Source organism: Dasypus novemcinctus, chromosome 4, assembly GCF_030445035.2.
Source record: "Dasypus novemcinctus isolate mDasNov1 chromosome 4, mDasNov1.1.hap2, whole genome shotgun sequence".
NCBI lineage: Eukaryota > Metazoa > Chordata > Mammalia > Cingulata > Dasypodidae > Dasypus > Dasypus novemcinctus.
In genome coordinates this window covers 148,070,454-148,096,039 of record NC_080676.1, presented here as the reverse complement: position 1 = coordinate 148,096,039, position 25,586 = coordinate 148,070,454, and the positions used below count along the sequence as shown (strand labels likewise).

Here is a 25,586-nt window from a genome sequence, read left to right as displayed (position 1 = left end):
ACTGGAAAAGTTATTTCTTGGAAATAAAAATAGTTTAATCTAGAAATTGGTATAAACCTTAAATTGATTATAAAATGACATGAAATTTTTCTTTTTCTGTTTAGGCAGTAATTAGTCCTTAATCATATGTGGCCCGATTCAGTCACCATATCTGAATCTTATATTTAAGGTTAAATATTGCTGACCCATTTAAAACGCGCTTTCCTGTAAATGTTTTAAGTCAAATTATTTCTAATCGATAGTGTCCCACAAGCATATGGAATATATGATTACTATATGTGTTACATTTCTTAAAATTCCAGATTTTTAGTTTTTAATGGTGGTTAGAAACTGTAGGCTTTTAAAGTAAAATAATTTATTTTTAATTTTGAGAGCCCGTAAGTCTTTTTTCTTAATTGGGAAAAGTATCTTTTACAATTTCTAAGTATTGTTATACTCTTTTCTTTGGCTAGGACTGTTGGCTTCATGTAAATGCAAAAAAAAGTGTGTTTCCCAAGCTGTCTGCTGTGGTTCGTGAAGGTGGTCGGGGTCTGGCTTCTGTTATATATCCTTATCTCCTGCCATTTATCAGCAAACTCCCACAGTCCATTACAGTTCCAAAGTTGGATTTCTTCAAAAATTTCCTCAATTCTCTAGTTGCAGGGTAAGGGATTTAAATTCTTGTTTTTTAAAGCAAAAGGATTTTCTTGTTGCCATAAATGGGTAGGATGGCATCCTAATTATTATCTTATTTAAATTTCCCCAAGTTCTTTGGCTATTCATTTTAAAACTTTCTAAGTTTTCAGAGAAGTACAATTGGAGTTTATTTTTCTTGTCTACCTTCAAAGCTTCAGTGGTGTAGTACACAACAGAAAGTTAGATAAATGTAGTAAGGCCCTTAGGTGGAAATAGGCCATTTTTCTAATGACCCCTTTGTTTTTGTATGTCAGTGAATACTAATGCCCAAATGCAGAAAATGAGCTAATGAAGTTTTTAAAATTTTCACAAAGTTAAATAATATAGCTGTTTGACATTTTGTTGGAATTAATATATACTTAATTTTATTAATGATTTACAAATTTTTTTTTCATATTACTATTTTTATTTGATTAAGTTTTGTTTTACAGATGGATTGGTTCATGAATAGAAAATATCTCTTTTATTTTGCTTTGTGGAAACATTTTTGAAAATGTGCTTCCTTTCACAGTTTCATATTCCATTCAAGCTGTATATAAATTATTTGCTTTTATGTTAGAAAATATGTAAAAACTATATGTCTTATTTTAGTATAATGTCTTTTTAATGACTTTATTTCAGTGACTCTGGGTTGCTTATTTTCTTAATTGAAGAATAAACCACAGTTATTAATTATTTCTTAGACTCTCAACAGAAAGGATCAAAACCAGCTTTTCAGAATGCTCAGCAGTAATAGCTGCCTTTTTTGAATGTTTACGTTTTATAATGCAGCAAAACTTAGGTGAAGAAGAGATTGAAGAAATGCTTGTCAATGATCAGGTATTTATAATGTAAAATTCAGCAGTGCCTTATTGTGTCTTATTGCTGTTTTTATTTAGTATTCTTTGCAAAGATTTCATTTTTATAATTTGCAAATTCAGTAACGAGTATTTCTGAACAGATAAATAAAAATTCTGTACAGTCATTTGCTAATGTAATATAGTGCCTGAGGACTAATCAGTATCTGGATATAATAACCCTGGATCTTCTATAGAGAGATGCAATTAAAGTAGAATTTGGATGATCTTATTTGGGTTTGTCTGTATTAAGTTGAAGTTATACAATAAACGTATTACTTCTAAAATACTCAAGTGCAATAATCCTTTTGTGGATAATCAAACTTGACTTTCAGAACCAATGATAAGAGCAGATTCTGAAATATGATTCCTTACAGTGGGAGATTGAGATTATAGAAGCCCATACCCTGGTTGATGCCACAGATGGTTAACTTTTCTTAACTTTGTAATTTAAGAAAAAGGGCACTGAATTCTGTGGTTTGTAGGTGTCTTTCATATTGGCTTATATATCTTAGATTTTCCTCTAATTAAAGCAAAAAGGCAAAAAAACCCAAAAACCCAAAAACCTGAATAAATTCAGAAGATGTGAAGAAACTGGATAATTTGTTAATGACCAGAAACCTTGGTCCTTTATTTCATTAAAAAAAAAAAAAGCAATTCAAGTGGAACGCAATTAAATCATTAAGTTTTTTGTATGATAATAAAAATGATTTTCAAGTTAACTATTTTTTAGTTCAGGGGAAAATATTCATGTTTTCCAGTTATTAAATAGTAAGAAATGGTTTAGATTTTTTTTTTTAACAAATACCTTTATTTATTCTAATAAATGAACTTTTGTATTTCTTACCTTCTCTTTCAGTTGATCCCTTTTATTGATGCAGTTCTCAAAGACCCAAGATTGCAAGATGGGCAGCTATTTAATCATTTAGCAGAAACTTTAAGTTCCTGGGAAACCAAGGCAGACATGGAGAGAGATGATAAAACAGCTCATAACTTGGAGAAAGTGCTACTAAATTTCTGGGAAGGACTGTCAGAGATCTGTGTTGAGAAAATTAATGAATCAGAAGCTGATGTTAAGTCTGTTTTGAGTGTATCTAGCCTATTACAGGTCCTTCAGAAGCCAAAAAGCTCATTAAAGTCAAATAAAAAAAAAGATTGTAAGGTTAGATTTGCTGATGAGATATCTGAAAGTAATAAAGAAAATGAAAGCTGTTTGTCCTCAGAAGGAGAGAGCAGTGAAGGCTCTGAATTAACGACTGATCCTTATCTCACTCATAATCCTTCAGGCCTTTTATCTCCTTTAAGGAAAAAACCTTTGGAAGACTTAGTCTGTAAACTAGCAAAGATGAGTATTAATTATGTCAATGAACAAAAGTCAGAGCAACATCTAAGGTTTCTTTCTACTCTGCTTAACTCCTTCTCTTCAGGCCAGGTATTTAAAATGCTACTAGGTGATGAAAAAGAGAGTATTGTCAAAGCTAAACCTCTTGAAATAACTAAACTTGCACAAAAAAATCCTGCAGTGCAGTTTTTATACCAGAAGCTACTAGGTTGGCTAAATGATGATCAAAGAAAGGATGCTGGTTTCCTGGTGGACATTTTGTACAGTGCGCTTCATTGCTGTGATGATAATGTGGAAAGAAAAGATGTCTTGGATCATTTAACTGAGGTATGGTATATCTTTTAAAACTAGAATGGTTTGTACTGACACAGCTATTTTAATAATAGATGAGTAGGCTGAGACCTTCATGGGGGTAATTTTTGGGTGTTCTTGACTAAGATGTCAATTTAAAGGTAAGTAGTATATTCTTGCTTGTGATTTGGGAAGTGTTTGAGAGTGCTGGGTAGATAGTCAATAAGTATATTAAGATGACAGAAGCTTGGTAATGAAAGAGTTCTTTTATCCATACTTTTTAAGTGTAGTACCTAGCTAAAAAAATAGTTTTCTTTTGGTTACATGGTGACTTCAGTTACTTTTTAGAAGTCTTGCTCTTCCTTCTAGCAGATTATATCTCTTTTTCCTCTTTCAGGTGGATCTGAAATGGAATTCTCTTCTTCAGATTATTGAAAAGGTATCTTAGGAATTTAATTTTATTTTTTTCTTTATTTATAGATATAGATAATTTAAAATTCCAGTCATAATCACACAATAACCTACTTGTCAGTTGTCTACATTAGACAACTTTCTTATTGTAACTTCTGATAATTTGCAAAGACATTTGGCATTTGCCAAATACTGGGTGTTCTGTTCCTTCCCTAGCAGATAACATATAGAAAGTTAAACATTTTAAACTGAGGTCACAGGTTTCTACTCTTATCCTACCTTTGGCTAGAGTACTTTATTAAGTTTGCTCTACTCTGCAATACTTTGCAGGCAGATTAGAATCTTCTGGCCTTTGTATAATTACCAATTGACCAAATAAGAAGATTAGTGATAAGAATAATGAAAAATCAAGACAATTTAGATATTTTAAAAATGGTTTTAGAGTTCTTAATGAAGATTTAAATGATATCACTAACACCTTTTTAACTGTAGAAATATTATGACTAGCTACCTAAATTTCTTCCTTTTAGCATTTTTAATTATTTTTATGTTTTACATAGTAAGATAACTTTTTAATTTACAAATTTATTTTTACAAAATAAATACATAATACTAATTTGTTAATTTTTAATGAGCAATATAACTATCAGGCATACCATTTGTATTAGTTTATCTAGTGCCTTCTCCCCCTGTTGGCAAGCCACATGAAAAGTCATATTATCAGAAGGCTGCTTGGTAAGCCTGGAATCAGATCAAGGGTAATTAATAATTCGAGAAGAGTAGACTGATGTTTCCATCTCCAACTTCTGAATATACTTGTCAGGTGGTCCAGATATTCTCATCTACTTGAAAAGAATATCTTCTTCCTGGGTGGTGTTTGGCATTTCGCAGCTAGTGTTTTTATCCTTCCATGACAAATTATTCTCCCCGTCCTTTTACAGCTAAACATTCTTTCTTTAGGTATGTTAATACATTGCGAAGTTGAACTTCATGTTATGCTAACATGAGAAATACTGTTTTCAGTTTATTTTCTCTACCAGGGTTCTATGGAATAGGTTGGTTTGCATTTGCTCAGCCATATTAGAGAATAAGCCAGTATTATAACCATCTAAACTGTAAAGTAGTTTTTCTGTTGTTTTTTTTTTTTTAATGCAAGCTAATAGTTTATGAGCAGAGTCTTAAAGTCAGCTTTTTAAAAACAAAGCTTAATTTTTGAACCAGAAAAAGACCTTAGACATTTTCTTGGCTAAGTTTTTCATTTTTCAAGTTAGAAAATAGGCCCAGGTTGGTTAAGATACCTGACCAAGGTCACAGCCTAGATTAGTGGTAAAGCTTGGCTTTAAATATAAGCTCTGGTTACCTACAATTTTTAAAAATAAAGTTGAGTAATTTTTCAGGCACTAGCCAATCCTTGCTTGGATTTTTTTTTTTCCAGATTGCTTTGAAATGAACCAAGTTGCAAATTCCTTTCTTCTCATCCCTTAAAACAAAAGAAGCTCTGGAATATGGATCAGCATGCTTTTGAGGGCGGATTTACAGTTTTTTTTTTCCCCTTGCTTTCTCACCTCATGAAAATAAACCAGTTGCAGTCAGATATCTGGCCCCATTAACTTTATTTCAGAGAATTTAAGGAAATAATAATGTCCATTGTTCATGTTGAAGTAACTTATCATTATTATACCTTAATTTTTCTTTAGTTTTACCAAAGTTAATGAACAAAAATGCTCTATAGAGTATTTATAAATCTCTCTTCAAAGTTCATCCATTCATTATTTATTGAGCATACCTGCAGTGTCGATAGCAGGTATCAAAAAAGTTTAAGATAATCTCTGCCCTCAAGGAACTTACAGTCTCACTGGAAAGGCAAGACATACACAGATGAAACATTTAAATAATAACATAATCCAGTAAGTGCTTTAGAAATTTAGAAGAAAGCAGCAGTTAGTGTGGGCTAGAGTGGATGGGGAGACTTCATGAAAAAGGTGGGATTTATACTGATTTTCGAAGAATGGATGGGATTTTGATAAGTAAAGAGGAGGGGAAGTATTTGTGGTAGCAAAGATAGCATGAGCAAAGCATGGAATTGGATATAAGCAAGGCTTCCAGGGGACAGGAATAATACCAGTCCTATAATTTGAGGAGGAGGAAGAGTGGAGGATAGTGTTTGGGGGGCCATGGTGGTGATGTGAGATAATATGGCACAAATAAAATAATAATATTTAAGTAAAATAATAAACGTTTGGTCTTGTCCCTGATGTTTGCTTTAATTTTATGGTTTTAGGCATGTTATAGTCCGGAAAAACATGCTTTAGTGACTCTTTGGCTAAAAGGAGATATCCTTGGAGAGAAATTGGTATCCTTGGCAGATCACCTATGTAATAAGGTCTTGGAATCCACAGTATCTTCAGAATCTTATTACTCAGAAAAATGGACACTTCTAAGTTTGGTATTATCCCAACACATTAACAATGGTAGGCAAAAATATGGCTTTTGTTTTCTAGTAGGGGATAATCCTGTTTACCTTTGGGGGGATACTATAATAAGACTTAGTCAATTTAGATATCTTAATTTTGTAAGCACCATAAATGTTTATTAATTTTTGTAGCATGACTTGGAAGACATTTAATATTTTAAATTCTGTATTCTAGCAAAGTTGCTCACTCTCATTTTATAGAGCTTTGTTGTTTTTTACTTAATTTAAAACCGGAGACTTTTATGTGTGAGAGAACAGACTCATTTGTTGATATGATTTTCTTTTGTCTGTTACATTAACACCTTTTTTTCTATTTTCTTTTATTTTTAGTACATGGAAAACCCAAATACTTAACCCTATTAGTTAGGTATTCAAAAATACACTATTAGTATTTTTTTACTTTTTGTCTGTTTGAACTTTTTTTCTCTAGGTTACTTGATTAGAGAAGTATATGTTGAAAGAATCATTGTTAAACTTCATGAAACTTTATCCAAAACAAAGAAATTGTCAGAAGCGGAAAATAATGAGTCATCAGTGTCTTTTATCTGTGATGTGGCCTATAACTATTTCAGCTCAGCAAAAGGATGCTTGCTAATGCCATCATCTGAAGATTTGTTATTAACTCTCTTTCAGTTGTGTGCTCAGAGCAAAGAAAAAACACATTTGCCAGGTAATAGTCTACTGCTCAAATATTTTCTTGGGAAACTCCAGCTTTGACCTTCATAGTGTAAGTGCCCAGGCTTTATCTGTTGAATCATAATTTGTTTGAAAGTTTAAAGCATTTTAGAAAGGACTACAAATCCTATACACTTTCTGCGTTAGAAATCAATTTAAAGATGTATGTAGACATTATGTCTAAAATTTTTAGTTGATGTCAAGGTCATAATTTTGGAAGGTGCCAAGATAGTAGAGTTGGAATCTTAGCCCCTCCACTTAGAGCTGTGGCAAATTGTTGAATTTGATGCTTCAGTTTCTTCATTCATAGAAAAGGCATAATATATATGTTTTTCTCTTGACTTGTTAAAAACATTAAATCTTGGTAAATCTCAGTGAAATTGAGATTGCCTTTTTAAGGACTATGTTCAATTAATTCATAATTATTTATGAAATAATAGGAAAAAAGTATTAATAGTGAATTGTCCCCCCTCACCCCTTTAATGCTAACTCCATTTGGAAAAGATAATTTTTCACATCTCCAAAAGGACAGCTCTTTTGTAAATAAGCTCAGAGCAGAAAGAAACTACCTTTTAAAATCTTGTGGTATAAGCCAGCTTATCTTGTTGCATATTATGACACAGTTACTTTGTTTGGGCAATTGAAATATTAACTTTTTGTTTTCTTTTTTAAATGGTATCTTACAAATCTCAGAACTACAATGACTTCTTTCAGACATTTTGTACTGAATAGATTTAATTTGTTGGAATTACAAATTCCTGTTAACATCTTGATTTTAGACTTTCTTATCTGTAAAATGAAAAACACTTGGCTCTCTGGTGTAAATTTATTGGTCCATCAAATTGACAATGCATATAAACAGAGTACCTTCCTACGTTTGTCTGCTCTGTGGCTCAAGAACCAAGTTCGGTCTTCATCTTTGGATATCAAAAGGTAACCTTTTCTTGTACTCAGTTGTGTAATGTCTCTTTTATACTTGATCATTGTCCTTAAGTAATATTTCATGATTTGTATGAGTGCTTATGAAAAGTGATTGTTATGTAAGAAATTTAGGATTCCAAGAGAAGATCAAAATAGCCATATTTTTCCAAAAGGATTTTATTTTAATGATCATCCATTTAAACTATCCCTTAATTGAAGAATGATTTGTGGTAACACACCCTGCTGGACTGCTAATTTGTGGTCAGTGATGTGATGATGATGCTATCCTCTGTCATAAGCTCGTATGGATTGCAGCCATGAGCTCTCTGGCCACCACACATAGTGCTTGTTCTTGGTAATTTTATTTTTGGGGATCAGGTATTCACTTTTTAAGACATTGAATAGCAATGTATTTCACATCTCATATCTAAATCGCTATAAAAAAAGGTAAAATTGAGAATGCATTAGAAGCCATTGGTGTTAGATCAAATCTTTTGATCATCATGCTCTTTTCTTGGAGTGAGGTAACTATATCCAGAAATATCTGATCTGAAATAATTCAGTTCCTCTTCATTCTGAGAGAGAAGCAACTTTGGGTTTCAAATCATAAATGTTGGCTTAAGCTCTAGTTTTACTATGTTTGTGGGGGAAGTGGAGTCACTTACTTCCATTTTTACCTGTCTTTTTGTTTAGGTGGGCTGTTATCTGCCATAAGGTATTTAGTGTGTGCTAGGGTTCTCATTAGTCATAGTAAAACTACAGCAGTAAGTTCTTTGCATTATTTTCAGTCTTCAAGTCCTCTTGTCTACTGTTGATGATTTACTGAATACATTTATAGAGCGTGAAGATACTTATCTTCTGGAAGTTTATGTTGAAAGTGTAATGCCAAACAACAGTGAATGGGAAGAGATGAGACACTCTCTTCCTATGGAGGTATGTTTGAGATTGGAGAGTACATAGCTCATTCTAAAGTTTGTGCTCATGCAAGTATGAATATTTTTTATTTTATTCTGGGGAAGAAAAAAGTAAATGAAATGAGAGTAGAGTCTAACTTTGCCTTTACATTCCTGGTCATTCATATATTGGTTTTGCTATTTGCAGAACACTATTAGACATTGGCAAGATCCATGGTAAAAAAGGATCCGTGGTACAAAGATGAATAAGACATAGATCTGTCCTTAAGAAATCTTAAAGAAATACACATTTTGATAATTACCTGTAGTGAAAAACCAAACTGCTAGGTTTCTGTGGTTTTACTAATAAACTAGATACTTTAATAGAATAACTTTATTTTTGTTCCCAGCATGAGTAGTGTATATAGTAAATAATTTAGACTGTCTAATGATGTGTAATATGTAATGTCTTCTTTTTTAGTGGTTGCATAGACCTCTTTTAGAAGGAAGATTGAGTTTGAATTATGAGTGCTTTAAAGGAGATTTAAAGGAACAAGATACAAAGAAACTTCCCAGCCATTTGTGTACTTCAGCATTGTTGAGCAAAATGATGTTAGTTGCACTGAAAAAGGAAATAGTTTTAGAAAATAATGAGCTAGAGAAAATAAGTAAGTATATATGAACATTCATATATAATATATAATATGTAAGTAAGCATAATTTTGAAGTAATTTTTGTCACACTACAGTTTTTAAATCTTCAAATAATTCAGGAATCTTCAGCTTTCCTGTAATTACCTGAGAGATGGGAAATTTGAGGTCACTTAAGTGATGAATGTTAAATTGCAGATGGAAACATTGAAATCTTAAAATTCTGGTTAGCTGTAGAGCATAATTTGGCCTAAGATCAGTTAATTAAGGTGGAACCATGTCAGTATAAGCAGGTTGTATGGCACATACACTAAAGAAAATTGATCGAGTGAGGCTCCAGAGTTTGATCAAGGTTTCTGAATTATCAATTGATTTTTAACCACTATACCTTTATATAGTGGTGGGTATAAGGCTGCAATTTTTTTCCTGGTAAATATAGAGATTATAATGTTGAAATCAAAAGAGGATTTAGGCTTTCAGAAAATTTCCCCTGTTCTAGGAAAGGCTTAGAGTTGTAGGTAGTGGTGTAACTTTTACAAGGTGTTATTAAAAGTAGACAAGTTGCATAAATCCTGTGTCACTGTTGTTTTTAAGTCATCAGCTCTAACAGGGTCATTGGTAGGGAAGAATATATGTCCTGTGGAAGAAAGTAAGGCTAAAACACTGAAACTCCTCTTTTGGTCAGCCAGTTTCACATTCAGTAAAGAGCAGGAGACAAGCTCGCAGAGTGAATCTCTCCAGACACAAAAATGGAAATTAAAGTTTCTGTAATTAATTCATTACTGTTAATTGCATTACTAATTACAAACTGACAACATTATTTATTTACTCTTCTTATCCATCCTACAAATCAGATATATTATTGTCTTTGTTATCTTTTTTTTTTAAAGATTTATTTACTTATTTCTCTCCCCTTCCCCCCCTTCCCCCGCCCCAGTTGTCTGTTCTCTTTGTCTAATCACTTCGTGTTCTTCTTTGTCCGCTTCTGTTGTTGTCAGTGGCACGGGAATGTGTGTTTCTTTTTGTTGCGTCATTTTGTTGTGTCAGCTCTCCGTGTGTGCCGCGCCATTTCTGGGCAGGCTGCACTTTCTCTTGCACTGGGCGGCTCTCCTTACGGGGCGTACTCCTTGTGCGTGGGGCTCCCCTACGCGGGGACACCCCTGCTTGGCAGGGCACTACTTGCAGGCATCAGCACTGCGCGTGGGCCAGCTGCACCACGGGTCAAGGAGGCCTGGGGTTTGAACCGTGGACCTCCCATGTGGTAGACAGACGCCCTAACCACTGGGCCAAGTCCACTTCCCTGTTACCTTAACTTGGTCAAAGTTGCTTGGTTTGTAAGAGATAGGATTAGATTTTGAACCAAATGCAATAAATGTGCCAGAATGATGAAAGAGGTTGTTGATGTGGGAGGAGTGAGGGTGGGATGGGGTGTGGGGTATATGGGAATCTCTTATATTTTTTAATGTAACATTTTTTGTGATCTATGTATCTTTAAAAAAAAAGAATGAAAAAACTGGAAAAAAAACAACCCATACTTAACTTTATAAAAGGGTATTGTGACTACTTCTGTCTTAAAAACTTGTATATTCCAGTTTTGTGATAGAAACTTAGTCATTTAATTTTCACAACAGTCCTATAAGTAGGTTATAGCATCTTAGTTGATACCTGTGTGTCTGGCAACAATAGAATGCAGATTTGAATCGACCCCATTTCACCAAGGCCCATGCTGTTTTTACTGTATCATGTTGTTTCCCATTTCCTGCCACATTTAGATGAGTTGCTTATTTCAGATCTTGAGTCCTTTAGTTGTTTATCTTATACAAACCTACACCAGTTGTGGCAGAAATAATAGGAAGATTCTCCTAGTATCGTCAGTAACTTAGGTACCTGTCACATTCTTCACTAGTCAGTAAAAGGATCAGGTAAGATTGGGAGAAGGTAGTATTTTGTATGAGACAAATATTCTCAGTTTTCATTACCATTGAACAACTCAAGGCTGGTTTGAAAATCAGTTCATAGATTTTTTGAGATGAGTGGGGGATAGCAGTGTTAGAAATTGGGGAAATGATTAAAGGGTTTGTTCACAAATACACCTGATAATCTGGTGCTATTCATTCTATTAGTTGCAGAATTGCTTTATTCACTGCAGTGGTGTGAAGAATTAGACAATACTCCTATTTTTCTAACTGGATTTAGTGAAATGCTACAGAAAATGAGTATTACATATGATAATTTATGTGTACTTAGTGATACTTCTGTCTTCTTGCAGCTGTTATTTAATAGGTAAGAATCCCTTTCAATTTTTTTTTTTTGAGTATTTTACTTGTTTATGGCCTTGTCTCCTGTAAAATATAAGCACAGTCCTATGCTAAACTTTCACTCAAAAAGTCAATCTAAATTCATTTTTATTTTTTAGTGATAGACACTTGATTTACTCTTCAGGGGAGATTTTGGGCTTTGCTTATCTTATTGAATCCAGAAATATATTCAAGGGACAAATGAAGATGAAAGAAACAGAAACCTGTAGAAGTTGTTTTAATTTGTTACCTGTAACCTATCCTCATACTACTTTCAAATTGCACCTTTTACCTTACATGTTGTTACTGATGCGTCTTAATATAAAAAATGACAAAACCTACTCCCCTGGATGAAAAAGTATAGGTTTATAATCAGAGTCCTTATGAAGAGTTTAGCAGTTAGCTTGTTGAAATTACTGTGTTGAACTGCTTACTTTTTAAGAGTTTGTCACTTGCCTGTACAATTTTGACCATGCTTTGTAGTATCAGAGGACCTAGGCTAAACATGTCCTACCCCCACATACCTGAACTCTCAAAATTTCAGTGGATATTAGTGCCTTCTTGATTCTTCAACTTCACTTAGCCTAGATGTCTTTTTTCTCAACCTCAGCTAGCATAAGTGTCTTCTGAGAGATTTTCTTTTTCCCATTTGTAGCTACTAGTCCTCAAGCCCAGTCCATATGATCATCTCTCTTATTAGGAATTGCCTTGGAATGAGAGGTCAGCACCATTTGTGAAGGACTGTCTAAAACCTAAACTCCTAATCTTTGGGTAATGGCAGGTGCTTTGTTGGAAAAGTCTAGGGTGAATTATGCCCTGACAAGGTGATATTTTTAATTTTGTAAAAGGGTGACCAGTGTTCAGAAATTTTGTTAAGTTCACTTTTAAAAGGGAATATATTATTTTGTTTTGTTTTGTTTTCCTTTTCAGATCGAGGGAAAATGGTGCACTTTGGTCTCTTATTATCGCTAAGTTGATCCTTTCTCGAAGCATTTCATCTGATGAAGTCAAACGACATTATAAGAGACAAGAAGGGTATTTCTATTTAAAATGTTTTTACTTTGTAGATTTTTAAAATTGTGCACTCTGGCAACCCCTGACTGAAGAACAATCACTAATGAATCAAGAAAACAAGGTTTAGGAAATGAGAAAGTTAAATTGAAGGAAATGAGGACAAAATTAGAAAATGAGAAAGACTTGAAAGCGATTTATTTTAAGTTAGAGATAACTTTTTAAAAATAAGTATTTTTAACATTTGTTGTAGAATTTTGTAAACAGCATTTCATGAGCGTATTTTCTTTTCCCTGAAAACTTTTCTGGTAGAAGTTTCTCTTTCCCCCTTCCTAATACCCCACCTTCATTGCTTCATTTGCTGTATGGAAGTGGTAAGGAAAGTTACTTTTTCTTCTTTTCTCTTCAATAAGGATCATCTTATCTATTGAATTCTATGAATATTCATAAACGAAGTAGTAGATTGTGAGAATGGACATGCTAGTGAAGTCAAGCAATCAAATTAAATAGTTAACTGCATTTTACAAAGAGGCATTTTGAATTTACTTATTTATCCAGAAAAACTGAATGTTATGTATATTTTCTGGTAGAGTAGCATCTAAGCTATATTTAAAAATTTTTATTTTAATTGTTTATCATTCATATATGAACATATATAAACAAGTGTATAGTTAAAGTTCTGAACTTACAGAATAAACATGCATAATATCATACAGGGGTCCCATACATCACCCTACCACCAACACCTTACATTGTTGTGAAACATTTGTTACAAACTGTGCAAGAGTACTATCAAAATATTACTAACTATAGTCCATATCCTTCATTCTAAACTAAATTTTGGTTTTTTAAATTTGTTTTTAGTTTGTACCTTCTTCTTTTGAAGTAATTGTAGATTCATATGCAGTGGTAAGAAATAATACAGAAAGACCTGTATATCTTTCCTTCATTTTACCCCAGTGGTACCATTTTACTTAACTGTAATATGGTATCACAACCAGGAAGTTGACATTAGTATATCCCTTGACCTTATTCAAATCTCATCAGTTTTACGTGTGCTCATTTGTGTGTGTGTATATCTAGTATATTTAGTTATATGCAGTTTCATCTCATGTGTTGATCTGTATGACAACCAGCACAGTCAAGATAGAGTCAAGGACAGGTTCACCACAAGGATCCTTTGTGCTACCCTTTATAGCCATAGCCATCTCACTTCTTCCCACTCTACCTAATCCCTGGCAACCAATAATCTGTTCTCCATCTCTATAATTGTTATTTTAAGGATCTTATATAAATGGAGTATTATGTACAGAAATGGTTATATATATAAAACATAACCTTTTGGTATTGACTTTCACTCAGTGTAATTTTTTTACACTTTTTAAATTAAAGTTAATAGATCACAAAGAACATTACATTAAAAAACATAAAAAAAATAAAAAATATGAGGTTCCCATATACCCCACTCCCCACCCCCGCACCCCATCATTTTTATAAATTGTATTTTTTTGAAGATACATACATCACAAAAAATAATGTTCCATTAAAAAATTTAAGAGGTTCCCATATATCCCCCACCCCCCCACCCCAATCCTCCCACACCTCCTCCCAACAACCTCCTCCATCATTGTGGCACACTCATTGCACTCAGTGAACACTTTTTGGAGCAGTGCTGCACTACATAGATAATAATTTACCCAGTAGTTCACACTCTCCCCCAGTACATTCAGTGGGTTATGGCAGGATCTATAAAGTCCAGCATCTGACCCTGCAATATCATTTAAGACAACTCAGAGTCCCAAAATGCCCCCACATCACATCTCTTCTTCCCTCTGTTAATTTTTCTGATTATAAAAGTAATGTGGTCTTTCTAGAAAACTTAATGGAATTAACTAAAGAACTATTAGAACTAATTACTAATGAGATCAATATACACTTGACATACAGATGTCAAAATAAATCAGTAGTAATCAATTAAAAATGGTATGGGAAAAAAGAGTTTCCGTTCACAGTGATAACTATTAAGTACCTAGAAATAAATTCGACAAAATTAGAAGCTAATAAAAGGTAACAAAAGAAGATAAGATAAAATGTAAGGATGATTATGTCAGTCTTTTAAGTTCAGTGCAGTGGTAGTCAGAATTTTAGCTACTGTTTAGAAAATCTTCTTTAACTGATTCTAAAAAGTATGCATTTGAAGAGAAATAGCTAGGAAATATTTGCTAAGGAAAATGAAAGAGACTTGCCCTATCAAATATAAAATTTACTATTAAGTTACTATAAACACTATGAAGTTGGTGTGTAGACAAATTAGTGGTTCAAAATATAGGGTATTGAAACTAGTCCACACTTATATATGTGAATTTAGTTTTTGATACAGGTGGAGTTACAAATCATTGAGGTCAGTCAGTAATAAATGATGATGTGAAAATTGGATGTATTTGAAAAAAAATATTCTTCTGTTACATTATACATAAACAGTAAAGTACAATTAAGAGCCAAATGTGAAGCACAGATCTATGAAAACATTAAAGGAAAATAAGGGACTGTATAATCATGAGTGTCTCTTACTAAAGCAAGATACGAACCCCAGAAAACGCAAAGAGATAGATATTTGATTTTGTAAAAGTGAAAACTTCTGTATGACAAAAACAATAAAAAAGGCGAGAATCAAATGACAAAATGGAAGAAATATCCAAATAGAAAAATGTGTCAAGAATATAAACAGGCAATTCATAGATGAAATGGTCAGAGGATATGAAAGGGTATTTCTGTTATGAAATGTGAAATATGAATGGGTTTTCCAAAACTAATAATAACAGAAGTACAAATTAAAACAAGCACTATTTTTCCACTATGTTGCCAGGAATTAAAAAGATTCATAAAGTGTACAGTGAAACTGGCATAATTGTTCAGTTTTGGTGAAAGTGTAAATTGATTACACTTTTTCGGAAAGACTTTGAAATCACCAAAATATAATAGTTTCAAATCCTTTGATTTAGCAATTCCACTTCTAGAAATTCAGCCTGAAAAGGTATTTGTACATATGCAGAATGATCTCTTTAAGGACATTAATTGCAGCATTATTAAGAGCAAACTTGTTGAAAAAACCTAAGTGTCCACTAATTAGGTTAATTTAGCTAATTAGGGAATTATATATCTGTACTATGAATTGTTATGTAGGGTTTTTTTTTTTTTGGTAGCTTTAAAATGGAATGATACATATATGCATCTATATGTTTTGACTTGGAAAGATCTACAAAGTATTTTATTAGGTGGGAAAAAATACAGCAATATGGATTAGTGTGATGCCATCCATCTATGTAAATATAACCCAAGTATACATATGTACCTATGCAAACATCAATGCATGGAAAGCACAACAGTACTGTTTAAACTGAATCATTTGACTCTTAAAGATAGCATGATAGGATATTATGTGATTTAAAAAAGCATACATGGAGGCAAAGTATATTGCTCATTTTAGAAATTAGAAACATACGGAAAAAAGAAAGAAGCAGGGGGAAAGTTACCTGCAATTTCATCATCCAGAAACAGTGATTGTTAATCTATTGTTATGATTCCTTTTATTTTTTTTCTATGTAGGTATTTACATAGTGGAATTTATGTCTTTTGAGCAGTCTGAGTAAGAGGAGTTTTAAAAAATAACTGCATATTTAGAATAAATATATTTCATATTTTTTCTTTAAACAGTTTTTTCCCACTAACAGAAGGTAATTTGCATACCATTCAAAGTCTCTGTCCATTTTTGTCAAAAGAAGAAAAGAAAGACTTAATTGCTCAGTGTGTACCTGCACTTTTGACCTGGACTAAGAAAGATCTTCGCAGTATTGATGGTTGGTTGCTTTATAATAAGTAACTTAATTAATTTAATTACTCATTTGGATGAAAGAAATATTTCTTAATATCTAAAGTCAACTCTAGTGGAGAAGGGTTGAATTATAGCTGATTTGTTCCTAGTTACACTTTTGTTACATAACAAGTTGACAGTCGTGAAGGTGAGTATCATTGGAGAGTGTTTGCAATATAGAAATGATATAACTTTAGGGGAAAATTTACACCTACAAATATCCTCTAATCATTTCTTTCCCATGCAGAGCTTTTTTAGCTAAGCCTATTTCTGTCTAGTAAACCAACGATGGAGCAACTAAAGAGGGACTATAGCTTTTGTGATATTTGAAACCTCTTTAACAGTCTGTACTTTCTACTAGTTCATTTATTAATTTAGTAACCACTTTTTTTTTCTGTTTACAAGTTTATTTCTGAGTTGCAAAGTTTATTTCCCATTCCCCATACTTTAAGAATTTCCTATATTCTCCCGTTCAGTCTTGGCTGCCACAACCAGACAGAAAGTGCAAGGACCTTCTTTTTCTTGCGTCTGTAGTAGAAACCATAGCAGCAGACATTAATTGCTCCAAGTTTGTCAGAGATGCATTTAGTAACCACTTTTTGAGCACCTGCCAGGTGGCACTTCCTGTACAAATCTGCTATAGAAGATACAATAAAATTATGTCGTGTGTTGACTCACGTATGTACTATGTATGGAATTAGCATAAAGGAAGGAGTTTTCACTCTGCTTTGGAGTGTGAAGGAGGTTTCATAAAGAATAATTCTTTAACTGGGTCTCGAAGGGTAAATAGGTTTCCATGTGGATAGAGTTGCATTTGGGCACACAGAAACATACAAGGTGCAAATAGTTTGTTTGGCTGGCATTTAAGGTAGAAGGTTGGGGACAGAAGCTGTTGGGGTGTACCAGTGGTGGATTTTGAGGCATGTAGGGAACATCATGAAGACCTCATTTTGCAGGTTGAGTGTGAACTTTAAGCTGTAGGCAGTAAGGAGCCATTTTCTCAAATGAAGGAGGAAGGTAGTAGGATAATCACATTTATATTTAGAAGGATTATTTCAAAGGCCATGTGAAGGGTATATATTAGAAAGGACAAATTGGGGGTAGGGAGATCAGATAAAGAGCTGTTGGAACAGTCTATGTGAGATAAAGAGAGTTAAATTAAGGCATAGATCGAAGAGAGGGAATGGGAATTAAAGAGATTAAGGAAATAGAATTGACAGGGCTTTATGATTCTATTTCTGGATTGGGTAATGGTAGTACCCGTGTACTGTATAATGGAGATTATACAGAGGGTTACTGTAACAGATATTAGATTAAGATGGTAAATATAAGTAAATATTCTTATGGAAATTTGCAATAAGCTATAGGCTGTACTAATTGTGTAGAGATAATGTTTTCAAAGTCTACAGTATCTTTGTTGTAGAGCTTGTCCAGGAAGAGTGAAAATTACAGCAAGGGAAAAGCAGCATTCAGATTTAAGAGCTATGTGGAAGGAAGGAAACTTGAGAAGAAGGGGTTAAAGAAATAGGAGGAAAGAGAGAGAGAGAAAAAGTTATATTTAACACATCTATCACCTGTGTTACGTGCCACAGAAGGTCAAATAACAACATAAGGGACTGAAAATTATCCATTGGGTTTGGCATTGTTGGAATAAATAGTGGTGGCAAGGGGAGGCAGCTAGTTTGTGCTTCTAAATGTTTGGCTGAAAGGGATGTAGAAAAGATGAAACTTGGAGAGAACTACAAGGTCAAATTAGAGTCTTTGTATGTTGAGAAGAAGCAGCAGCCAGGGAGGGACTGAGGATAGTAGAGACAGGCAGTAAAGATGAAGAAAGTTCCCACTGAGAAGGTGAGAGGGAGGGCAAAGAAGATGGGATTTAGAGCACCTTTAGAAAAAAATTACCTTAAATAGGAGGAGGGAGTTTCCTCTGAAACAGCTTTAAAGATGGATACATACATATATGTGGAGGAGATTGGGGAGTTTAGGTGTTCCCAGATAATGAGCTTCATTTCCACTTTGAAAGAGGCTAGGTCATTTAATAGTGGAATCTGGACTGTGGGTTTTAAGAAGGTAAAAGTCTGAAACAGTGGAAAAAGAATTGATAAATGACACGGAAGGCCTAGCCACTGTTAGAGATGATAACGTTTTGTGGCATTATGCTTCACTGTTAAGTTTGCCTACAGAGATAGACTGCAGGATTAAGTTGCAGTTTAGGGTTCCAGAGTGGGGATTGATCTGAACTGACTATGCATGGAGGAGAGGAGAGCCTAATGAGCATGTAGTTGATTTCTCTAGTGTAGGTTTTAACCAAAAGATGGCAGAGAAGGAGAAAGGGGCAAGAGACGGGGCTGTGGCATCACACAACTCCACAAGGTGATGTTCACACAGACTAGGATGTACACAGCTGCTAGAAGGCCAATAGGAGGAAGCCCCAAAGGGGGACAAAATGTTTTTAAAATTTGACAACCAACTTTGACCTTACAGCCAAAGAAGTGAAACAGTTAGCTAAACAAATACTGTTTAGTTGTTAGAAAATCAATGGTTTCTATTACACCTGAGTCCCTCTTCTATTTTGCAATGAGGATTATTTTTCTTTTAAAAAATTCTTTTACTTCTTTTTTGGTTCCCTTTTGCATACAGGATAAAATCCAAAGTCCTTAGTTTGGTGTTTAAGACATTTTTACAATCCTATCATAACTGATTTCTCCAGTTTTATCTTCTGTCTCTTCCACCCTGTACCCTGGCCATACTAAGTTCTTAGGATTTTTGAACATACCTTTTTACAGTTTTGTGCCTTGGCACTTCCCAGAGTGTCCTTTGCTAGTCTTGCAGTCTCTTGCTTATCTTACCATAAATCCCAGTTCAAATGCAAACTTCGGGAAATCTTTCCTGACTCACCTAGATGGAGATAGTTGCTTCCTGTTCTGGACTTCTGGACTTCAGTCTATATCCATGTTGTATTCTAATTTATTTTCACGTCTGCCAATACTGAAAGACAGGTGCCTTCAGGTCAGACTGGATTTTATTCATCTTTCTCTCCCCAGAGTCTAACTGGGGTACTTGATATTCATTCATTTGTTCATATTCTTCATTTGGTCAGTCAGTATTCTATCTCTATATCTCAGGCCTTGTGCTAGGAGAATACTCTGATGAATATAACATCCCTACCCTCATGGAGCTTACTTTCTAGTTGAGATAATTAATAAACAAATAAAAGTGATTTTACATTGTAATTAGTGCCTTAAAAGCAATAAACAAGTGGCATAAAATTCAAAACTTAAATTCAGTAAACAAGTGGGGAAGGCCATGTTATGAGAGGAGATAATATATAAGCTGAGAGTTGAAGGATGTAAAGGAACCATACATTTTTAAGAGTGGAGGCCCCAATAAGAGCTTACCAGACATAGCTTATTCCAGAAGTTTATTTGCAAGGTGGGTCTGCTGAGTAAGTTGAATACTTAAGAAACAAAGACAAAAAACATAGGTTAGTATAAACACAATATCATTCATTTTTCAAAAAAAAAAAAAAAAGTTCCCTATTCTGTGCTAGGTGCTAGGTATGCATGCAGGGTTTCTACGCTGTGGAATTTACAGGCTTGTTTATTGACTTTCATATCAGCCCCTTTTAGGGTTCCTTTTGGGGTACTTCTAAGAAAGTTTTTGATCTCTAAGTTAAAAGTACTATTCTTTTTTAAAGTAGCAATATAGTTAAAGAAAAATTGAGTTCATAATTTATGCTTTGAATTTTACTTTAGGAGGTTTTGGATATCTTGCTATTTTCAATTCTTGTCTGCAAACCAGAAGCATTGATGATGGAGAGCTATTGCATGGTATATTAAAAATGATAATATCCTGGAAGAAAGAGCATGAAGATATTTTTCTTTTCAGTTGGTAGGTGAGACTTTATACTTTTTTTTTTTTTTTTGCTGTTAAAAAAACTTTCTTGCTTTTGTTTTCCCTATATACAAAGCGACCCAATTTGTGTATCCTGCATTCACAGTTTTATAGAATAATGTCATGGTAGATATCTAAGTCAGTCATTTATAAGTTTTAAAGTAGAATCTTTTAAATTGAATATCAATGTAATTTTTTCATGCTTTCTGCTCCTTTTTTTGTTATTTTGCTTTTGTTTTTATCATAGTAATCTGTCAGAAGCAAGTTCAGAGATACTGGGTATAAATATAGAAATAATCCGCTTCCTGTCACTATTTCTGAAATATGGCTCAGCTCCTTTGGCAGAGAGTGAATGGGACTTCATCATGTGTTCCATGTTGGCATGGCTGGAGGTAAATTAACCTCTTGGGTCTTTGTACATACCTGTGCATCAGAACTATTTAGTAATCCTATTCTGTTCTTAAGTGATAGTTATATGTACCTGGATCCTTTGAAAACACATAAAACCATGTTCTCCTCATCAGATAATATTTGACCAAGCAGTGGAATGATAGGTTTAATGACTGTCAGCATCATTCCTCCTAACTGCTATTAAAATGTTTTCTCCGTTAGCTTGTTTTAGTATACTTCGAGCACAATCCTTTGAGGTTTTAGCTTATCGTTGGGTGACAAATTTAAAAAAAGATTCTTTCTTGGTTCTAATTAAATTATTCCTAAAACTGACTGCAGTATTGCCAGAATAATATGTTAATGATAAACAGATTCAGAAATTTTCTTTTTGTAATCCAAAGCAACTAGATGTGTAATACATTTGGGCTCTAAGGCAGTATGTTAGTCAGGATTTGAATTGGTTTGAATGTCTGCCTTGCCTTCTATAAGCTTTGAGACTTAGGGTTTTAAATTTAACCTATTTGAGCCTCAGTTTCCTTATTTTAAAATGAACTTAATGCCCAACTGAGAGTATTAGAAATGTGTTCTAAAATGTATCGACTTGTATTTTATTCCATAGTTTTAGAAATAAAAAATGACTTTTCAGAATAAATTGTTCATTAATGATTCTAATTCTTAGAATTTAATTTTGAAAAAAAAAATGTTATTTTGATTTAAAATACAGAATTTCCCCTGGGATTTTATACCTCAACTGCTCTTTATTTTAAGATTTAGAGAAACGAAAGAGGAACCCTTTCTATTACCTTGGTTTGTGAGGTTCTTTTTCTGGTAGAAGTCTGCTTAGCTAATACTTGATTTGTCTTGTTTCTTCAGACAACAAGTGAGAATCATGAATTGTATTCAGTTCCACTTATACAGCTGTTCGCCTATGTCAGCTGTGATTTGGCCTGTGATCTCAGTGCTTTTTTTGATTCTGCATCTCTGGATACTATTGGCAATCTTCCTGTAAATCTAATCAGTGAATGGAAAGAATTTTTTTCCCAAGGGATCCACAGTTTGCTTTTACCTCTTTTGGTGACTGTTACAGGCAAGTAAAAAAGGGAAAAATAAGTGAAATTCTTGGAAAATAACTTGTTGAAAAATTCAAAACTAAAACATTGGATGCTTAATTAAACAATATTGGATCTTAAAAGAACCAGAGAGAAAGCTTGGCCTTTCAAAAGCATTGTATTAATATTATGCTTCAGCTTTATAAACAAGAATTGAAAAATGTCAAGATATCTAAACACCTTTGCAAATAAAAGTAATACTGAATTACTTTAAACATGAATAAATTATTCATAATTTGAACCTTTGTATTGAACTTTTGCTTTCTTTTTAAGGGTGAGATAGAAGTCATTAAACAGTTAAGATTAACTGAAATTTGTATTTCATGTCTTTAGTTATTACTGTTCTAATGTTTATGTTTAGTTTTTATTTCCTTTTTTTAAGTGACATTTGATTGTGAATCAGTCAAGCTGAATTACTCACTTTCCTTTGGAATGTACATGTTTCTTTTTGTCGTCAGGAGAAAGCAAAGATACATCTGAAACATCCTTTCGGAATGCAATGCTGAAGCCTATGTGTGAAACATTAACATATATCCCAAAGGATCAACTCTTGAGTCACAAACTCCCTGCAAGATTTGTTGCTGGTCAAAAAACAAACTTTCCAGACCATCTCCAGACTTTGTTGAATACATTGGCCCCATTACTTCTCTTCAAAGCTAGACCTGTGCAAATTGCTGTTTATCACATGCTATATAAGTAAGAATTCTTCCAAATGAATCAGTGTTACGGTGGTCTAAAAAAAAAGGACATTTTTTTAGCTTTTTAACTTTTAGTCATTAAAAGTCAAACTATGAAAAAAATACATACATACTGTATGCTTCAATAACAGCAATGTCAAGTTATTTGATCTTCAGGTCACTGTTTGTCCATATCTAGTTTACATTTAAATAGCGCATAGGTGGTTGTTTCAGAAAAAAACTTTTAAAAATATACTCATTACAAATAAATACTGGCCTTTCTGCTCTTAAACATGATTTAGCAGTGGACAGTTTAATATAAAATATCTTTAAATGTTTTAATTTTCAGATTGATGCCTGAATTACCACAATATGATCAGGATAATCTAAAGTCATATGGAGATGAAGAAGAAGAACCAGCTCTGTAAGTTTTAAAATAATAATTTGTTTTATTAAATTCTTATAATCCTTCTCACTTGAATTTAGAAGACTCAGGCAACACACAAGTGCTAAAATTGTAATTGTATATTCGTTCAACAGATAGATACTTTTAAAGTTACTTGTATAATATAAATGAAATTCAAAGTTCATCCAAAAGATTGTTTCTTTTTCTTCTTAATTATTCCTTAATTACATTTTCAGTTTGCTACTATTTAGTAAAACTTTCTTTGGCCCTATGGTAAGCCATAGAAAGATTGTATTGATTTAGATATTGAACACCCACTTTTTGAAGGTATTAAATAAAGGCTGAAGGGGGGGAATATAGTGTTTAGTAAGGTAAGTCCTTGTTCTTAAGGAGCTTATAATCTAATAGAGACAGTGTTACCCTTTAATAGCATATGAAGTGCTAAGAAAAAGTATATATAGCATGCATGTTATAAGGGCACAATTAAATATGCACCAGGGAAGGGAGAGATATATGGGAACTCTATACTTTGTGAATGATTTTCTGTAAACGTAAAAGTGTTCCAGTCCTTAAAAAAATTGTTTAATGCTAAAAAAAAAAAAAAAACAAAGCTGAATGTAAGTTGTCAAGATCTTAAATTTATAGATAAAAATGACAAGAGCTGTAAAACAGGAAAATCCATAAGCATTTTAGTTGTAATTAAGTCTTCAGTTTAGCTCTATTAATTCAGTACACACAAGTCTGAAAATGTCCTTTATAGCTTCAGATGGATGGCTAACCTTGCTTGTTATCAAAACAAAACAATTGATCTTGAAACATATTACAAAGCTGCAGTGGTCAAAACAGCATGGTACTGGCATAAAGATAGACACCTCAATCAGTGGAATAGAATTGAGAACCCAGAAATAAACCCTCCCTCACACAGTCAACTGGTTTTTGACAAACCCGACCAAGTTAATGTTAATGGGACAAAACAGTTTCTTCAACAAATGGTACTGGGATGTCTGGAAATCTATAACCAAAAGAATGAAAGAGGACCTTTACCTCACTCCCTATACAAGAAGCAACTCAACATGGATCAAAGACCTAAATATAAAAGCCAGGACCATAAAACTACAGAAGAAAATAGAGGGAAACATCTTTAAGACCTTGTAGTAGGTGGTGGCCACTTGGACCTTCTACTCAAAGCACTTGCAACAAAAGAAAAAATAGATAAATGGGACCTTCTCAAAATTAAACACTTTTGCACCTCACAGGACTTTGTGAAAAAGGTGAAAAGGCAATCAACTCAATGGGAGAAAATATTTGGAAATCACATATCCAATAAGGGTTTAATATCCAGGTTATATAAAAAAAGTTATAACTCAACAATAAAAAGACAATGCAATTAAAAAATGGGCAAAAGACTTGAATAGACATTTGTCCAAAGAAGAAATACAACTGGCTAAAAATGAAGACATGCTCAACATCTCTCTTAATTAGGGAAATGCAAATCAAAACTACAATGAGGTATTACTTTATATCTATCAGAAAGGCCACTATTAAAAAGACAGAGAACTACAAGTGTTGGAGAGTATGTGGAGAGAGAGGAATACTTATTTATTGTTGGTGGAAATGCGGAATGGTATAGCCACTGTGGAGAACTGTTGGTAGTTCTTAAAGGAGTTGAGTAGATTTGCCACATGACCCTGCAATACCACTATGGGGTATATACCCAGAAGAACTGAGAGCAGTGACATGAACAGACTTCTGCACGTTGATGTTCACAGCAGCATTATTCATGATCACCAAAAGTTGAAAACAACCTAGGAGTCCATCAACAGATGAATGGATAAACAAACCGTGGTATATTCACACAATGGAATATTATGCAGCTCTAAGAAGAAATGAAGTCGTAAAGCATATGACAACATGGATGAACCTGGAGGACATTATGTTTAGTGAAGCAAGTCAGACACAAAAGGACAAGTACTATATGATTGCATTACTATGAAGCAAATATATTGTGTAACATTTTGTACGATTAAAAAAAAAATTGTAGGTATCCAGTACATTTAATTGAATGGAAAAAAAGACGACGCAATGAGGAGACAGAACAAGAGATACAACAAGCAGGGAGTGGAGGTGGTTCAAGTGATTGGCGCCTCCCTCCCACATGGGAGGTCCTGGGTTTGGTTCCCAGTGTCTCCTAAAAAGAAGACAAACAGAGAGCAGTGAATGCAAACAACGGGGGGTGGAGTAGGGAAATAAATAAAAAGAAATCTTTAAAAACAAAAAACAAAAAAATTATGCTCCTGGGAGGGAAGACTTTTTCTTGAGAAAGAGACATTTAGGCTGGACCTGTAAGGGTAGGTAGCATTTTAGCAGGACAGGGAATACAGTGTAAGTTAAATAGCATATGCAAGGAATGTTCAGGATGTGCTCTGGAAATGTTGAGTAGATGGCATTTAATTTGTTTGCTTATTGTAAGTATCTTCTTCCACTAGATAAAAGCACTTTGAAGGCATGAATTTTTGTCTTTTGTACCTGAGTGTATCCATATACACTATATGGTGCCTGGCATATAGCTTACTCATGAGTCGTGTTCATTTGTTGAGTGAAAGAACAAGTGAACATGTATGTGTGAAATAGGCAGGGTATAGTGGAAGATGAAAGTGGAAGGGTTGGAAAGCGGACGTGGCTCAACTGGTAGAGAGTCCATCTACCATATGGAGGGTCCAGGGTTTGATCCCCAGGGCCTCCTGACCCGCATGGTAAACTGGCT

The 25,586-nt window shown here is 33.7% G+C and overlaps 1 protein-coding gene across 1 annotated transcript in view; it reads left to right on the top strand.

Moving 5' to 3' along the window:
* The window catches only part of LTN1 (listerin E3 ubiquitin protein ligase 1), a 52,861-nt gene that overhangs the window by 12,419 nt on the left and 14,856 nt on the right, over positions 1-25,586 (top strand). Inside the window, exons 8-24 of the mRNA XM_058296141.2 lie at positions 453-643; positions 1,359-1,494; positions 2,371-3,180; positions 3,542-3,583; positions 5,837-6,026; positions 6,459-6,698; positions 7,483-7,636; positions 8,413-8,557; positions 8,999-9,185; positions 11,291-11,450; positions 12,395-12,499; positions 16,190-16,332; positions 20,102-20,237; positions 20,488-20,632; positions 21,504-21,717; positions 22,198-22,435; positions 22,766-22,840. Of these exons, the coding sequence (XP_058152124.1) occupies positions 453-643; positions 1,359-1,494; positions 2,371-3,180; positions 3,542-3,583; positions 5,837-6,026; positions 6,459-6,698; positions 7,483-7,636; positions 8,413-8,557; positions 8,999-9,185; positions 11,291-11,450; positions 12,395-12,499; positions 16,190-16,332; positions 20,102-20,237; positions 20,488-20,632; positions 21,504-21,717; positions 22,198-22,435; positions 22,766-22,840 (3,311 nt within the window). The remainder of the gene's footprint in view (positions 1-452; positions 644-1,358; positions 1,495-2,370; positions 3,181-3,541; positions 3,584-5,836; positions 6,027-6,458; positions 6,699-7,482; positions 7,637-8,412; positions 8,558-8,998; positions 9,186-11,290; positions 11,451-12,394; positions 12,500-16,189; positions 16,333-20,101; positions 20,238-20,487; positions 20,633-21,503; positions 21,718-22,197; positions 22,436-22,765; positions 22,841-25,586) is intronic.